At 35.5% G+C, this 18,552-nt stretch overlaps 2 protein-coding genes across 2 annotated transcripts; both read right to left on the bottom strand.

The window, feature by feature from the left end:
* Positions 1-79: 79 nt before the first annotated feature.
* LOC126695679 (uncharacterized) lies at positions 80-1,635 on the bottom strand. The gene is made up of 3 exons (XM_050392507.1): positions 1,426-1,635; positions 1,305-1,349; positions 80-841 (listed from the first exon to the last, which is right to left on the bottom strand). The coding sequence occupies exons 1-3, from the start codon at positions 1,555-1,557 to the stop codon at positions 410-412; spliced, it is 609 nt and encodes a 202-aa protein (XP_050248464.1). The 5' UTR covers positions 1,558-1,635; the 3' UTR covers positions 80-409.
* An 11,976-nt stretch (positions 1,636-13,611) lies between these two features.
* Positions 13,612-17,639, bottom strand: LOC126695678 (inactive TPR repeat-containing thioredoxin TTL3-like). Its single transcript, XM_050392506.1, has 7 exons — positions 16,419-17,639; positions 15,646-15,841; positions 15,372-15,556; positions 14,956-15,289; positions 14,640-14,844; positions 14,428-14,534; positions 13,612-14,107 (listed from the first exon to the last, which is right to left on the bottom strand). Exons 1-7 carry the CDS (start codon positions 17,342-17,344, stop codon positions 13,955-13,957), a joined length of 2,106 nt encoding a protein of 701 aa, XP_050248463.1. The 5' UTR covers positions 17,345-17,639; the 3' UTR covers positions 13,612-13,954.
* Positions 17,640-18,552: the final 913 nt, after the last annotated feature.

Below are 18,552 nucleotides of genomic sequence, written 5' to 3'. Positions count from 1 at the left end.
GCACACTGGTTTCAAGAATAGAATGCGAATTATATGGAACAAAAAGACAATGAACCAAAAAAAATAACCCTTTCTCAAATATTTTGTTTCTAAAGCAGAGGCTTTCGAAATTTTTTTGTTTAACTCGATTAAGTTTGTTTCGTACTTTATCACGCAAAAAGAGCTGTCACTACTGTGCATGAAATACCCTTCCTAAATACAGAAAATAGACTCAAAATACTATCATAGATCTAATCCCAAATTCCCAACTAGTACGCAAGTCCTTAACCGAAGGTGAGAATACTTGAGAGACAAAAATACCCCTATCTCTTCAACAAACCACAGATCTACCACTACACACTACACACACAGTGCGCACCGCACCACATACTTCCCGCCAAAACGCAGGAAATAACCCGACTCGTTCCATTCAGCAGGACCCGAAAGATCCGACAGAAGCGCAACCCGAAGGGCGGCCACCGACTCCTCCTCTCGTCGAATTCGATCTCTTCCTCTTAGGCACCAGCTTCCCAACCCCGGACCTTCGCTCCAACCCCGAGTACTCCGACCCAACCACGCACGAAGACGTGGATCCATCTCCGCCGAACACGTCAGCGACTCCTATGGGATCCGAAGCCTTGGGCTTAATCGGGTCGGGCGCACCACCCGAGACGACGCCGCAGTGTTTCCAGGAGTCGAGGGTTTGGATGGAGGTGACGCAGCACTCTTGCCAATTGAGGTCGCAGAGGTCCAAGATTACGTCCTCCAGCGTCACGAACGCGAAGCACGAAACGTTGTCGTTTAGTGTTGATCGCGACGGATCCACCAGATCCAGAGTGTTCACCGCGTCCGTCAGCACTTTCTGTAACGATAACTTCATTAGGATCCGTTTGGTTACTCTTGCTCAGAAAAAAAATAAAACGCATTAAACTAGAATTATGTACAATTTATTGTTTGCCTTTTCAAATGTGAGATTTTGGCCGAGTTTCTTGAGCTGAAACTTTTTCTAGAAACGAAAATATCATAAACCATAGTATTCATCAACTTTTTTTTTCTTTCCATTTTCTCTACAACCAAACAGATGCTAAGAACTTCATTGATGATTCAGAGCAGTATAGACAGAAACGTAAAACAACACTCCTATTCTTTGCTTTGTTCTCTCGCAGCCAAACAGTGGTGTTAATTAAGGCATTTCCTGATATCATTTGATTTACAATTGATTTCATATCCAATTTCTCAGCAATCAAACAGAGGCTAATACTAATATATAGCTAGTTTCAGTAATTCACAGAGAGAGAGATTAGAGAGTGTGATTTCATTTTCACCTTTTGAACCTTGTGGATTTTCTTGAACCCGTGCATGTTGATAATCTGCAAAATTCAACGAAATTAGAAGCAAGAAATGAAATTAGAAGAAGAAGAAAAAGAGAGCGAAATGAGAGATGACTTGGTTGAGGAAGTTGACGGTGAGATCGATTTGCTTGTTAGAGAGAACGAAATCGATGTAATTCTCCAGTGACACCTTCTCGGTTCTCGTTTTCACTTTCGATCTCATCCCCTTTTCGCTCTGAAACTCCATTGCCAATTTCTTCTGTTTCTGTTTCTGTTTGGAGGATTTTGATTTTGGAAAGACTCTCTATGACTACATATATACGAGTCTGAAAATGAAAAAAAAGACTCGATTCGTGAGTTTGTTGCAAAGTTCGTTAGCTGACGTGTCAGCCTTAGCCACTCGTCCTGCCACGTCAGTATCTTTACTTGGCGCCTAACTCTTTCGATCATTTGGAGCTTGGTTACCAAAGTTTAAAAGCTTATATTAAATCACAATACCTTATATCGTAGTGACCAATAATGGTCTAATGCTCATCCTCCCAAGGTTCAACTAATAGCTTAGTAGACAATCTCTGTGATCTATGGTGTTCAAAGTTCAAACCCTCCCTCTTATTTATCTAGCCCCCCTCTAAAGAAAAGCCTTTGAAATTTCTGTAATAAAGAAGTTAATATCGTACCAATACCAGTTGTATTGTAATACATATTCATTACACTGATACCAATAATTATTTGAAATGTACTTTATGAAATACCAGTGTAGTATGTAGTGATTGTATTGGAGATTTTTCAAATGTTGGTTGGTATTGACGTTTTGATTAATACAATAAAAGAATTATTAAAAAATGTTATAAAACATTAAACTAATACATTGGATTAATATATTTAGATTAATATTTGGGTTTATAAAATGAGTCCAAATCTTTTGTCCCACTTTTCCTGTTCCATCCTATACTCCACTAATATAAACTTGTCACATGTTCACCTAATTAATTAATTATTACCATTAATTAATAATGGTAGTATTAATAAGTCAATAATGGTAGTAATTAATTAGTTAGGTGAACATGTAGCAAGTTTATATTGGTGGAGTATAGAGTGGAGCAGAAAAAGTGGGACAGAAAATTTGGACTTCTATAAAATATGTTTCATAAAAAAAAGTTTATAAAATATGTGAATTTTAAATTATATATGTGTGTATTTTAAAGTATATAAATGACGATAACCTCAAAATGGTACTTTGATATTAATCGATAAAAATTCAGCTTTGTTGGCCAAATCAAAATGGTGTTTAGTACAAAATTAACTTCCAACACAAGATTGAATCCCTCTGGCCTCTATCTTGCACTTAAAAAAAGCCTAATGGCCCCTTTTATTTCTCATTCTTCATTATTTTTAAAAAGAAAAAAAAAATTGTTCTCTGAATTTTCTTTTTCTCTTCTTTTCTTTGGCTTTAATAAATGTCAAACATATTACTAAGTTATTGTTGGCAGATTTTAAGTTGAAAATTTTCAGGTTATTTGTATTTTTCTAATAAGTTCCTTTTAGCTTTAATTTGTTTTATTGGAGATCAGACAAGATGGAAGGTCAGTTCTTAGGAAAAATAGTGACTTACTTGTAACTTGCCCTTGTAACCGGCACAAAAATGTGAATAGAAGCTTGTTCAAGGAGAACAAAATTGGTGGATCAAAAAGCCGCCCGACGACTATAACAATGAAATTAACACTGGTTTCCACCACTAAGTTTGTCCCATATATTTGGCCTCTCATCTACAAAGTATATAAAAAGCCAACCGCATCATTTTCCTCTTGCAACAACATTCAAGCAAAGTTATAAGACTAAAAAAGTTACCAAGGATTTCAACAATGGCAGAAAAGGAAGGAGGCATTGTCAAGAAAGGCCACGAAGAGGGACTGAGATTGGCAACCTCTCTTCTCCAAGAATTTGAACTCCCTTTGGGACTTCTCCCTCTAGCCGACGTGATCGAAGTCGGGTATGTGAAAACATTGGCTACATGTGGATTGTACAAAAGAAGAAGGTTGAGCATGAGTTCAAGAAGATTAGCAAGCTAGTGAGCTATGACCCTAAGATCACTGGCTACGTTGAGAAGAAGAGGATCAAGAAGCTCAAAGGAGTGAAGGCTAAGGAGTTCATGCTCTGGCCTCCAGTGAGTGAGATCACAGTTGATGATCCACCAACTGGGAAGATTAACTTCAAGAGTCTTGCTGGAATCACAAAGAATTTCCCTGTTGAGGCCTTTGCTGCTGGCCAGTAAATTTGCATGGGCTTGTTGGTTTGGCATTATTTGCATGGTTAATTTGCTACTTTGTTAAGTCACTCCTTATATAAATGGGCCTCTTTGGGTTTTGCTATACGAAAACAATCGTTGGCTCATTGTTTAAGTTAAGGTTAAAGTGACAATTGTTGGGGTGAGAATAAAAGTTGAAAGTATTTTGAACCTTTGTCAGGTTATAGGGTTTGATTACATGTTAAATGGATTTCAATCGTTCTAATTTCTAGGGTTCTTTATCTAATTTTTTTTTCTTAATATTGAATTTAAGACATACACTAAAGCAGGTACTTGATGGTATGATTTGGCATGTGCATGAAAAAATTTCAATTTATAGTTACTCACTAAGCAAATGAGCTAAACATGTAACTAGCAATTCTCAAGCAATTTAGATTGTGCACAACCGAATAAATTGGCTAAATTACCAATCCTTTTAGGAGTACAAAATTAAAGAAAGAAGTTAGGTTTATATAGATACCTGATCACTTACACAAACAAGTGCAAGATTAGTCAAAATTGCCCAAGTTGGAATACTAACAATTTTCCACAGATAATTAAGGAGAGTTCCTTCAAAAAAACTCGAAGTAAAGTGAAACCAAGCCCCGATTATGGTAAATACACTACTAAAATTTATCAAAATAAATCATTAAACACTAAAATATAAGAACAACAACATCAATGCTTGCAAAATGCAAAAAGGTGTTACACATTTTAACCAAAAAAAAAAAAAAAAAAAAAAAAAAACACTCACATCAGTGCTTGCAAAATTATGTATACAAAAATGCTACAGTAACTGTGCATATATGCACGGTTACTGTAGCCTTGCATTTAATATTTTACTATTTTTTTCTTTTTCCTTCACCTAACTCTCTCTTTTTTCTCTCTGGTGCTTCTCATTCTCACCTCTCTCTCTTTTTATCTCTGGTCCCTCACTCTCACCTCACTGATCTCCAAAGCATGTCGTGCCATTGATCTCCGAAGCAAGCTGCCATTGATCTCCGAAGCAAGTCGTGCCACTGATCTTCGAAGCAAGCTCACTCTCACCATGCCACCGTCAATCACCACCGAAGCTCACTCACTAAAGCTCACTCACCAAAATGATCTCCGAATCTCACTTGTTGAATCTCTCGCCGTGCCACCACCGATCGCCGCCAAAACTCTGTTTGATCAGTGGGTTTTGGGGTTTTGATCCTTTTTAATTCTTTATTTGATCAATTTTGGGATTCTCCATTTGATCAGTGGGTTTTGGGGTTTTGATCTTTTTTATTCTTTGTTTGATTAGTGGGTGATGGTGGGTTGATGATGGTGGCTGGGTAGGTTGATGGTGTGTGTGAATTGATCGTTGATGGTGGCTTGGGTTGTGATGGGTCTATGTAAGGTTTCTAGAGAGAAGTGTGAAGATGAATATTTTATTGAATGAAACGTGTAGAATAGATAAATTGATGTGGGTGTTTTGCAAAAATTGGTGTGTAAAATAGAAAAAGTTTTTTTTTTGGTAAAATTTTTACATCTACTGATGCGGATGCTCTAAGTTGTTTAACGGTAAATGAAAAATAAATTAAAAAGATATAATTACATAAAAATTAGTATAAATTTTTCCAAATATTTAAGATTTGATTTTTTTTTTTTTTTAGAGAGTTTCAACCTATGGCGTCCGTTTATAATTATTGCTCATTATCATCAGACCAAGACACCAATCAGTTTTTGGTATAGGCGGAAATTGAACCTCAAATCTCTTATACAACCATCAGAGACTTTACCAATTGAACTAACTGAAACCCACATTTAAGATTTGATATATAAATGTTGAGAACTATTTTTCTGCCGACTATACTATACATCAAACCTTGAAACCCAAGTCAACAAATGAGCAAAACTAGACCAGCATATTCTTTTCACTTTTTGGAGAAAAGGTGTTTCTTCTGACATGTTATATATCAGTCCTTGAAGCCCAAGTAGGAAAACATGTCTCATTTAACTTATACAGAAGACTCGAGGGCCCAGAGACCCTATGCAGCCATAGATGGCACATGCCAAAAGTTATATGGCCATCTATAAACAGGGGCCACAAGGCCTGCTGAAATCATATGAAATTCTATTTAATTCCCTTGCCCCATGCTCATGTACAATTCAACTTTTACTTAACGGAGATAAGAGGATTAGCTCGAGCAAAAAAATTTGTCTATTTTAGCATAAAATTTATTTTTATTTTTATTTGACTTACGCACTTTTTAAAATAACCCACATCAAATTATTTATTTTTACATCACATTTCATTAAAATATTAAATTTTCTTGATATAATTATTTCTCTTTCTTCACACACAAAAATTAGTATCCACTTTCTTCTTTTATACTCAGAATATGTAAAAAAAGAATAGAAAACTAAATTCAAAGTGTAAATTAACACAATTGCTATATTGTAACAACCATATATTTTTACATAATTTTACATTTTCATATGTAAATTAATGAATTTTACACTTAATGACTAATTGCAATTATGCAATTGGAATGAATGGTTGAAATTTAAAATTGCTATAAAAAGGGAAATTTTTTTTTTTTTTAAATGTGAGGGACTTGGGTGAATTGAACGGTGTATCGGATACCAAGCCGTTGATTTTCTTAATAATTGGCTAACTTGTCGAACATGCCCGTGGTCAAGGTGTCAACTTGGGATACCACAACCACCGCACACCCTTAATGCGATGGTCACTTCACAAGTATAAATGCTTGTGGGGTGTGGGGGGCAAGGGCCGGGGTTCAAGTCTTCAGGAGGGAGTTTCACACACATATACACTTAGATTAGGTTAGAATAGAAATTCTATCTTGTATAAAAAAAAAAAAAAAAAAAAACTTGGGATACCACACCCACTTTCCTCTTTTTATAAGGCTATTAACATTAATCTTTGATATGCCTTAAATGCAATCCTTTGTGGCTAAACCTAAATGTTACTTCCACCCAACTAATTTCCAATTTAAGAAATAAAGCAAAGTCAGTCAACCACAAGGCTCAAGGTAAAACATTTGTAAAAGCTTATCCAAAATCATTTCTTTAGATTTCTTCTCTTGCTTTATTATCAAGTTATACATGAGACTTTACTCCTTGCAGGCGTTTAACTTTCCATGAAACAAAAAGATTCTAGTTTTGCTGACTAGAATGTGCTCTCACATTCTAAGCTTTTCTGATTTCGATCGATGACTTAGAATAAGTTCTCAAGAGCCTAATAACTTCTCACAATATCTCATACTTGTTGACGGTTACGTGGCCCATTCTAACGTGCCATTGAATACCTCATGATGCATCCCTGAATCTGAATGTCTCATCGTTGAATGTTTCATGGCATCACCACCAAATGCTCTATATCCTGCTTTGCTTAATAGTTAATGCCTTAGGCCTTAGGTTGCCCCTATACTAATAAGCACCTTCCACCACAACTGAATACCTAGTGTTATTATTGAATGCTTTCATCACTGCTTGCAACCCAAACCACTACAAGACAAGTCTTGTGCATAATTATTTCAACTTTCTTTCACATTATAAGCATTAATTTTGTTATGTTATACTTATATATAACTATTTATTCCTAGCTTACTTCGCTTCATAAATAAATAATAAATCTCTCTGAAACCATCCACTATCCTATTTTAAATATTCATCTGCAATTTTAATTTCTAGGAAAAACACTATAGTAGTAGCCAAAACAAGTTACTCATTGGAAAGAATTTTAAATTCAATTTTGTTAGTATATAATTGTGGTAGTTAATCACACCATAACATGTATACCTTCATACATATAATAATTAATAACATTCTATTTGGTGGATGGTGTTGCCTCACAAGATGTGAGATTTGTTTCTGTAGGAATATATTAATTAAAGAAGTATTTGGGTGAGGGTGTGACTCTTTAAATTGATATATCTATTTATAATACATATGTTTCTTTTCAGGAGGTATATGCTTGCCTATAAATAGTAAAACCTCTGGGCATTCATTTGTGCAATGATGTTGCAAAACACAATTTCTCTTTGAAGACTTAAGTCGATTTACAGTCTAACAACATTGTCATCCTGTAAATCAACATTGTCATCCGCATCAGGGACCAACAGTGATATCAGAGTATAGGTTCATGATGCAATTTCAAGATTGTGTCAACAAATATATGGGTCTATAGTCGGGTCGTTTGATCGGTTTTGGGCCTTTCTTTTTTTTTTCTAAGTTGTTTGGGAATTTTCTTTGATATTAGTGCATTTTTTCTATGGTTTAAACTTATACATTTTACTTTGCAACTAATTTAATACTGGCTTGATAGAGTTCATAAAGAAGGAAAACAGATAGAGTTACGCAACTGGATTGATTTGCTACTCGTGATGAACAGTTGTGGTGTATTGAATATACTTGGCAGCCAAACGAGGAGTACAGATGTAGCCGGGGTTTTCTAATGGAAGCATTGATTCATATCAAGGATGTTCCGAATGGTTAGTTCTATGATCGGCATTCGGTGCAATTAGATGACGTGGTGTTTAAACCATGGAACCAAGAAGAAGCCAAATGAAATATCACTCTTGATAAAACGTGTGGGATAGCAATAAAAAAGGAATGTGCATGTTCATAATACTTGCATGACACCTGTTCCTAATATGCATCTATATCGATATAGATGATATCATCTTGACATGTCTTCTTTGGCATCATGAATCAATTGTCTTCCTTGACACATGTCCATTATGTTATGTGTGTATGCACAAGACTTGTGACTTTTGAGTTCGTGGATAAGTCATGTGAAATTGAAATACATATATGTAACAGAAGATGTGGGTTAATAAATGTGACGAAATAAACTAATTGAATTAAGACATAAACGTAAAGCCCACTGATATGCATCATGGTCCAGCTGAGCTTGTTTCAATGGAGAGCCTCTAATAACCTTGTTCAAGGAAAACTTTCATGAATATTGGCTTTGAGGAAGTAAAATATGAAAATTTCAGCGTAGGGTCAACACATAGATAAGTATGTATGGTTGAAGTCATTGGTATCAAATGGGTGTGGGCTAAAACTCCCTTTGCAGCAGCTACATTGCTGGGAGACCAATGTCGTTCACTCGAAAGATAGTGAATTGGAAGTCACCTGGATTATGTTGCAAAAATAGCATATAATGAATTGTGTGGTCAGTGTAGGATGACAAAGATATGTACACAAGTTAGCCAGAGTCGTACACTAATGCCGATCTATGAATATCATAGATGAGAGTTGGCAAAGGGTAAGGACCATTGTTCATATCGACTATAATTAACACCATTAGTTATGGTGTGATTAAGTGGGAGATGCTAGTATGTAATTATAATGGGTGATCACACTATAACATGATACACTCTCGTATATAGAATAACCTTCTATTTAGTAGATAGTGTTACTTAACAAGACGTTAGATTTGTTACTATAGAGATAAATTAAGTGAAGATGTATTTCAGTTAGGATGTGACTCTTAAAATTGATATATTTGTTCATAACAGATAAGTAGGTATATGCTTGCCTATAAAATATTAATACCCATGGGCATTATTTGTGTAGTGCAAAACACAATTTCTCTTTACAGACTCAAGTCCTTACATCTGTGATTTCAAGTCTAACAACATTGTCATCCGCATCAAGGACCAGCAAATTCCATTAACAACCGCAAGTCCAGTCGTTGACGTATGAAAGCACAACACATGTATTAACCGAAAATTTGACCCAACGCAATAAGTTTTATTATTTAGGAGATTTCAAATCTATAATAATTTTGGTCTCCTAATAAAAATTTTATAATGTCCACTTTATGGCTTATCTCTTTATCTTTGGGACTGTTAGAAATATATTAACTCATTATAAACCCAACCCTAATTCTACTTTGTGTGCAAGTCAAGTCTCCTACTTATACTAGAAGTCTATTAGTCTAGGATTTAGTCTACTATCTATACACATGTTATGATTCATTGTAACACAAGATTTGTACTACACTCTAATATATTATTGATATAGCCCTTTAGGGTTTCCTCCGTGAAGTGTGTTACTGTATCCTATACTTTATACTTTCGCTTCTGCATCTATACTAGCATATTTAACATGGTGTATCAATGCTAATATTTAACAGGGACAAAATACTAATGAGTTTTTTTTTTCTTTAAAAAAAATGTTAGATAGGATTCAAAGTTACATGTATTTTATTGACAAGTGACGACAAATAACTTTATTAATTTGGTTAACTAGCTATGTCTAATGCGATGCATGGTACAATATAAATTTATTTTAAAATGTTTTATAAGAAACTATATATATTTTTTCTTATGAAATTATCTTTATGATCAGGCAGAATACTCATTCTTAATATTGTTGCCTTTGCCATGGCTCCCAACTATGAATTATCTTCCTCTTTAGATAGAAAATTGGCAATAATATATGCTAAATCTCCCTTTAAGATGATATGTCTTCCACCTATTTCAATTGCAAAACTAATAGCCTAGACAATCATTGCTAGTTCTACCTCTTCAAAATCCGAATTTCTCTCCCTTTGCAACTCAATGTTGTAATGAGCAACTTATTATCATCTCGAATCAAAACTCCTGCTCCCACTTTATTCTTTAAAAATCACTCCATCAAAGTTTATATTGAAGGACAACTCTTAAGGAGGTCGCTCTTTATGCTTGATTGAACAAATATCTATTTGGATATGGATGAAAACTTCCACATCCAATGTTTTGGGCTTTTTTTTTTTTTTTGGTTGTTGTTGTTGTTGTTGTTGTGAGAAGTGTTTCTTTTTTATTTTGTCTGTCAGTGCAGTGTTCACACCAGCAAAATAAGCGGTGGATAGTGCACACTAGTGGGTCCCATGCACTATTCATGGGACCCACAAACCTCTTTTTCCAGTAACTTTTTCATTAAAAATAGGTCTCACAGCACTATTCACACATTTAAAAATTATTTTTCTATAATGTTTTCAGTTTCCAACAAAATAAACGGTATCTAAACGGATCCCAAATGTGCAGAGGCAAATAATTATATTACTCAATCTATTGAATTTAACTCTTGCAATTCTATATTGAACTTAGTTCTTGAAGGATAACTTTTAAGGAGGTTTCTATTTATGCTTAGTTTGATAAATGTATAGAGACAAATAATCATATTACCAAATCCATTGAATTCGACTCTTGCAATTTTAAGTTGAACTTAGTTCTTATGTACAAAAGAGAAAACTGAAAAATTATCCATTAAATCAATCTAAAGCATTTAGAGTAATAAAGACATATTAAATATTTGAGTTGTTTAACTAATTTTAAACATCCACCCATTGTTTTGAATATAGCCATAAAAAGTTAATGTAGAAAAGCTAAATGTAAAAGTAAAACTACTCTAAGAAAGAGTTATATGACAAAACTCCATATGCTCCTACATGAAGTCTTCGTTTTTAATAAAAAATTTGTATATATCCAACGTATATGTGAGATTCATATGTCAATCTCATCGGCTAATATATTAATGATTGATTTATTATACTTATAAATATTTTTGTAATTTATTCGCTGTCTTAAATTTGAATTAACATAATATTAAGAAAATAAAAATCTTTACAGAATAGGATCTTTTAATTAAAAATCAGTACCAAAAAAAAAAAAAAGAGACTTAAGCCATAATGGAACCGCAAGGATGATGGATGGTGGTCTGGTTTTGTTGCGAAGCGCCATGATATAATGTACTCATGCACCACATTAAACTGTTGAGAAAAGGGTCAGATTCTTCAACTTTATGACAATTTCAATTGCGTTTTTCAAGGAGAATCATTCAGAACGGTCATCTACTGTCAGCCAGCCAGCCAGACTGCCCTTTGTGTACTCTCTAATCAATGCATACCAACTCAGCAGTCAGTAGCTACATACTCTAACACCATAAAACCTACTGGTACATACCGTACCATCATTGCCAAATTTTACATTTTGTTTTTTTTTGTTTTGTTTTTTTACCTTGGATCTTTAACCACATTAGAGTAGGAGGGAACAGAAATAGTAGGGGCCGTTTTGGTCACACAAAGGCAAAGTTCTTGGTTAACCAGGGTGGCAGGACCAATGGGCCCAAAGGGAACTTGGGTTTTTTTTTTTTTTTTTTTTTTTTTAAAAAAAAAAACTGAAAAGTCTATCACTAGGTAGTACACCAACCCAATAGGTTCTTTTGCATATTTCAACACAGAAGTGTCTTATTTATCTTATCCAAAATCAAAGTATTGGTTCGGGCCCCGACGTCCTTAAATGGAAGGTGCCCCAATTTATGTCTGTTTCATTCTTTATAACCTTTCCAGCTGGCCAAAACTGTATAAATCTAATTTTTGAAAAAGGTATTAAAACAATGTCCATGAGGTATGACTAATAACAAGTATTAAGAGACTTCTTAGAAATATCCAAACTACTTCCTAGGTACAAAGGACATTTAACATTGTATTTCCCTAATCCTTTAGGTATTCTGTATTATTGTATTAAACTACTACTTTAGATATTCTGTATTCTTCCAACCGTTTGTTTTGATTGCATAAGTCCAACCGATATTATTTGCGCAAGGAATATCTCGATAACCAATAATAAATAAATAACAGCTAAATATGAAAAGAAAAACATATTTAGGGTCATGACGAAAAAATATATATAAATCAAGGAAAGAGAAATATTAACGAGCACCGTAAGATGTCTAATAAGGATGAGTTATTATGGGATTCAGCTAATAAAAAATTAGTATGAATTGATAAGTAGTTGAAAATACGATTGAAGTGATAAGTGAAACTCAAAATGTTAGCTCTACTAGCTCTATACTCTATAAAACAAAAAATTTAACATAAAAGAATTTCTTAATAGACACCTTACAATGCCCATTAACATAACCCATAAAAGAATTTTGGTTATAAAAGAATTTTCTAACATTGTTAAGTAGTGTTTATGCTTACGAAGCAATTTGGATACTTTAGTAATAAAGTACTTGCCAATACCCAAATTGATACTTTAGTAATTAAGTTATAAAGTACTTGCCAATACCCAAATCTAGGGCTAGCTTTTTCTATTTTGAGTAATGTTAGGGATATGCTCATTTCCACGCCCAAATCCACACCACAATCAAGCAAGGTGTGAATTTAGGGGTGCTCCTAACACTACTCTTCTATTTCACAGGAGGGAATTTCTTGAAAGTGCCGGACCATTTCCAACTTGTCTCCAAGTGAATGGCTATCTTTATTTTTTAGAGCAAAAAAAGGTAACGAGGTAAGTAGTGAATTGGGAATCTAGTCCTAAGCAGTTTTACAAAAGAAACATCCTCAAAAGTAGCCGAAATAGAAAAAGATAAAGCCAGCTTTAGAAAAGCAGTTACTTAAGACACCACCCATACTTAGGACACACTCGAGGACCCGCAGGGGCAGGGGGAGCAAGCGTTGTAAATGCACTGGGGGCTAGTGTGTTTCATAAATAAACTGGTCGAAATTGCATACGTATATAACCATTAATTCGGCAAAAAAGAAAAACCAATAATTCCCACTCTGCAACTTTATCAATAGGCAAAAAATAATGATAGAAAATTTTGAATTATTGACCCTTGATTTTTCTTACATCTCTTTAGAAAGGCATTCAAGCCCTGACTCCAGCTTAAAAAAAAAAAAAAAAAAACCCTTTTTTGGAGTTAGAGATGCTAGTAAAAGCTAAAATTAATTTTTGAAAAGAATAAAAAATTGCCATGTAAACACCATGAAAGAAAAGTTGCTTGTTCGTACTAAAACAAATATTCCAGCAATTATCAAGGTTGATGCTTTTTTAAGCAGAGGGAAAGCCACCCCCTTGTTGTGTAGCGCATTGTATTTCTTTGGATCAAAAAAAGATAAACATGATCCAGCCTCTCATTGCTTTCACTACAAGGATAATATCATATTATTATATGTACACATTGTCAGTACCAGCCAACTCTCTTTTTCTCTCTCTCTCTCTCAAAGCTTTAGCTAAGCAGACAATATAATTAAATTGTACACTTTTTCAGCTTTATTCCTCCAAAAATGGAACATGGGACACAAGAATAAGGCTGAGATATGCCAAAAAATTACAAGGACAGCTATTGGATTTGGAATTAAAATGTGGAAGGAAGAATAAATCAGAGAGAAATGAAATGGAAAGACCATATAATTCCGCAAATGTGAACTAAGAAGCTATTTCTCTAAGGGATTCACTGCCTTAGACCTCTATGAAACAATTATGTAGCTGATTATGTAACAAGTAATCTCCTAGTATGAATTGGGTAAAGACAGTGAATACATGGACAATTACCATCAAATGCTGTATGGTATGGTTGGGCGTTTGTTCTAAAGGCTAAAGTTCCTCACTGAGTCTTCCAATAATTGATGGCTTGGGCGGATTAGCTCCATCACTTTCTCTCCATTCCTGTAAATCTTAAATGTTGGTACTGTTCTTATGCTCTCAGCTTTTGCTACTGCTAAGAGCTCCTCCACATCAACCTTTAATCAAAAAACAAAAAATTGTTTATATGTCAAATTTGACAATAGATTGTACTATGCTTTTTATAGCACAGAATAAGATCATTCAGTATATTTTGCAACCATAACACCAGTCATCACAAACTAAATAAAAAAAGAATGCGAAGAGTTGGATTTCTTATTTAAAGGATTATAAAAGGGAAAGAAATTTAGCATGACCTCTGAAGACCCATGCAATGAAACCATATAAACACAACATAGGCTCATTTCAAGCACTATGTAGAATGCCGTGGAATGATACAAATCACATAAGGCAAGCAAAGGACCAGTGTGTTGCCTACCTTAAAAAAATTAACAGATGGATATCGAACGCACAGCATATTGATGAACGGGGATATTTCTTCACATTGTTCATTTGATGCCACTTTGAAATGAATGACTGAAACACCTGAAATTGAAATTTTCATTCAGACAGGACAATTGAGGATATTGTGGAGTGGAGCAGGAAAGAAAGACAAGCATCACAAACCAATAATAAAGGTACTAAACTCACCAGGAGACAATGTAGCAGATTTAAACTTATTTAGACTAGAAACTTCTTCTACTTCACCACAAAAGGTCATACTATGAACTTCCAGTCCACGAGATTTCTTTAATGCAGTTTGTGCACGGTGTAGAGATTCAGCGACCTCATTGTCTCCAGGAAGTTCCCTCCTCAAGACCTCATAATCTCGTGTAGCCTCTGCCCACCGTTCAAGCTATAAAATCACACAAGAAATGACGCCAACTATTAGAGTATAAACCAACAAACTGAAAAATCAAAGAGCAAAAGCAACACTATGAACATAAGCAATTGCATATCAACTCACCTTTGCATTTGAGACAGCCCTCCTTAGAAGGGCCTTGGTGTAATTTGGTTGGATTTTAAGGGCCTGGTTGCAGTCCTCAACAGATTTTTCCCATAGTCCAAGCTTAGACCAACAAACTGCTCTGTTACAATAGAGAACCGAATTGCAACTATCATATTTGAGGCCTTCTCCATAAGCTGAGCAGGCTTCAGAAAATCTTCCAGAGCTAAAAAGATCATATCCCCGGGAACGAGCTCTTGCCACCATTTTCACATTATTTAACACCCTTGCAACTTCAAAATTACTGCCATCAATCATACCAGCCTTCTCGGCTGCCACAACTGCATTCTCAAACCTGCAAAGAATCAACTAACTGTTCTCACTCATCCCAAAAGCCATTACAACTTTGTATATGAATTTTATATGTTAGAGCATACCTTCCCAATGCCATCTCCACCTGAGCTCGGACATAGAGAAGATAACCTTCAGCAAGCATTCCAAAGACCTTGGTTTGCGAGCAGCAAGGAGGATAATTTTCCAGCTTAGGAATATTTGAAAGGATAGACTCTGCTTCTTCAACTTGATGGAGCTTCAAAAGGGCTTCTGCCTTACAAGCTATAAGCTGTAGAAACCATTCTAATAAGTTAGCATTTTGATACTTTTCTCCACATCAATTAGAAAATTCTAAAGATCTCATGTGTAGGGTTCTACCTGAGGAGAGCAATCTGCCCCAATTTCCATGGCCGCATCAGATTCCCTGATTGCACTCTTCCAATCGCCAATCTTCCGGGCATCTGTGCATTGGTTCAGATGCTTCACCAATGACTTTAGCTTCTGCAACTCAGATTGATCAGGCTGTTGCCCAGGGAAAAAGAGGTGGCGTTGGGCATATTCAACCTGCCCAAAACTGTATAAAAAAAAAAAAAAAAATCCAGATTAATATGACAAATGATCCATGAATCGTATTATTCTTGCAGGCTTGCAGCCAATAGCAAACTTAACAATTACTGATTAGTCTTTAATTAGTTGAATGCCTCAAGACAAAAGGTCAATGATTCAAAAATCTAAATTCACCAAACGTGAAGACAGAAAAATTAGAAACCCAACAATCTTAACTACTTCCAGAATTGAACAAAGAACTCTCTTAAATAATAGCAATTATAACAACTACTCAAACAGCAATCCACCATTCTAATTAGATACCATAAAAAAAAAAAGGAATACAAGTAGAGACTAATGTGACAGATACAACAATGGCATTGCAGAGGCAAGACCAATTCACCAATGCAAAAGAATATAAAAGTCAGCAAAAGCAAGCTAACAACGAGAGAACCCAAATAAACAAAATAGATCGTAGATGCACCAAAACCAATAAGAAACACAAGGTATAGATCAAAACAAAACAAAAAACACCAATCACATTTATCCAAGCAAAGCCCCCCAAAACAAAAGCATGAAATTTCCAAGACAGAAAACACACTCACCGGAGATAAAGATATGCCAATCTCTGGTGTGGCCTTCCATAACTAGGCTCCAACCTCACAGCCTCCTCACACTCCTTCACTGCCTCCCCCAACCTCCCCAATGCCGTCAATGCCGCCGCTCGATTACTCCGAAACGCAGCATTATCCGGCGACAAGGAAATAGCCCGATCATACAATGACAAGGCCTCCACAAAATGGCCTCTTCTATACAACTCATTCCCAGCCTTTTTCACTTCTTCAGGATCAGTACTAGCAAGTGCTCGCCTGACCATCATAGCTTCTCCAGCAAAATGTATATTCCCAGTCACATTAGCATCTACGACACTCCCAGTGCCAGCACCGCCCAATTTAGCACCGCCTCTTACTATGCTTCCGTGGCCATAGTTACCAGTCCCAGAACCAGCTTTTAAGATTCTTCCAGCCCCAGTTGCGTTTCTAGGAGAAGGAACCGCTTTTAAGATTTTCCCAGATGGGCAAATGTTACCGCTTGGTAATACTGTCCCATTCGAGGAAGCTGAAGTTGCTCCATTTCCACCCGAATAGATCAAAGGGGGTTCGGCTGAGACAGATCTCCGATGGCCCGGTTTAGAATTACTGGATCGGTGAGGGTCTTGGGGAATTGGGCTGGTTTCGGACAAGCCCGAGAGCTCTCCGGAGTGGTTGTTTGATTTGGTTTCGGATCTGCTTGCCAACTGGGTGTTGTTGCTGTTCTTGGCCGAAGCTGAGCCAGAAGAGCTGGAGCTTGAGCTTGGAGTGAGTGCACCATTGGCCACTGAGCCACGAGTTCTCAAGGGGGAGACTGGGGAGGCCAGATCGAGCTCGCGGAAATCGGGCTTGTTCTCGTCGCAACTCAGTGAGTCATGGAACCGAGTGGTTAAGGAGTCAAAGCTGGAGATTTCTTGTATGGGTTTTGCAGAATGCGACATGTCGTACAACCAGTTTGCAAAGAAATGTTTGTGAATTGTAATTGGTGGGTGGGAGAGTTTCGGTTGTTTTAGCAATTGTTTGTGTTAAGAATGCAAAGAATGAGTTATGTAATAGCAGAGAGAGTGCGAGGAAGACATAGAAAGAGAGAAAGAGAGATGGGGATCTCGTGATATCAGAGGAGGAAGCAAAGAATGAATGTGAGTGATGCAAAGTTGTGTTCAGAGAGAGAGGGAGAGAGAGAGAGAGAGAGAGAGAGAGACTTTAATGGGTATTTGATTTTTTATTTCCTCTGAAAATTTTATCTTTTCATAATTTGCTTGTTTGTTGTTGCTACTTCACGAGCTGGATCTAACTCTTCGTTCTCTCCCTCTTTCTTTCTTTCTTTTTTTTTTTTTTTTTTCTTCCGCAAAAATTCCTTTTTTGTCCTATATTTTGGGCGAATTCTCACTTTGGTCTCCACTTTTTTTTGAGCTCCTATTTTAATCTTTAAATTTTGAAAATCGTTTTTCATGCGGTTTGAAGTGTCACATTAGATGTTAACATAACTAATGAAATAATAAATAAATATTTAAAAATAACAAAAAATTTTAATTTATAAAATATTAAAAAAAATAGTGTTCTCAATTAATTTAAATTTAATATATATATTCTTAGTTTTTTTTTTTAAATTGTTGTAACTTTCCCAACTTTTCTTGAATTTTTTTTTTTTGAGCAATTCTTGAACTTTTTTGACAACCAAACACAACATCATAAAAATCAAATCTACCAATCTTTAATTTTGGTAGACACAAAAATCACCCTAATATTATACTTAATCAAAAACCCAAATCAAAACACCTTCAAGCTCTCTCTCTCTCTCTAAACTTATGGCCAAAAGCCCAGATAAGTAGTGATTGGGTGGTCTAATCAATCCAAATCTGAAAGAGAGAGAAGCATAGAGGAAATTTGGGTTAGAGGAAGGTCAATTGGACTAGGTTTTCTCTGGGTTTCATGGTGGATTTGTGGTGTTGGACAATCGGGTTGTATTGAATATGGATTTGATGATTTTGGCTGAAATTTATGGAGCATAAAAGCCTTTGCCCTAATTGATGCTCTCTCTCTTTTTCAAGTCTAGAGCAATTTAGACAGTGTCATATGCAAATCAAGTTGATCCACTCTGTTGTGGTTAACCAAAAACACAAGAAGCAAAGAAGATAGTGAGTATCAC

This window comes from Quercus robur, chromosome 8, assembly GCF_932294415.1.
Source record: "Quercus robur chromosome 8, dhQueRobu3.1, whole genome shotgun sequence".
NCBI classification, from domain to species: domain Eukaryota; kingdom Viridiplantae; phylum Streptophyta; class Magnoliopsida; order Fagales; family Fagaceae; genus Quercus; species Quercus robur.
This window is presented reverse-complemented; position numbering and strand designations above follow the sequence as displayed.

What these genes read in the sequence shown, in the direction of transcription:
- LOC126695678 (XM_050392506.1), bottom strand. Translation starts at nt 17,344, where the DNA reads ATGTCGCATTCTGCAAAACCCATACAAGAAATCTCCAGCTTTGACTCC. An exon ending in TTGGCATATCTTTATCTCCG is followed by an intron (nt 15,842 to 16,418) that starts GTGAGTGTGTTT and finishes TTTTTTATACAG; the next exon opens with TTTTGGGCAGGTTGAATATG. An exon ending in GTGGAGATGGCATTGGGAAG is followed by an intron (nt 15,290 to 15,371) that starts GTATGCTCTAAC and finishes GATTCTTTGCAG; the next exon opens with GTTTGAGAATGCAGTTGTGG.
- LOC126695679 (XM_050392507.1), bottom strand. Translation starts at nt 1,557, where the DNA reads ATGGAGTTTCAGAGCGAAAAGGGGATGAGATCGAAAGTGAAAACGAGA. An exon ending in CCGTCAACTTCCTCAACCAA is followed by an intron (nt 1,350 to 1,425) that starts GTCATCTCTCAT and finishes TGAATTTTGCAG; the next exon opens with ATTATCAACATGCACGGGTT. An exon ending in AAATCCACAAGGTTCAAAAG is followed by an intron (nt 842 to 1,304) that starts GTGAAAATGAAA and finishes TTATCGTTACAG; the next exon opens with AAAGTGCTGACGGACGCGGT.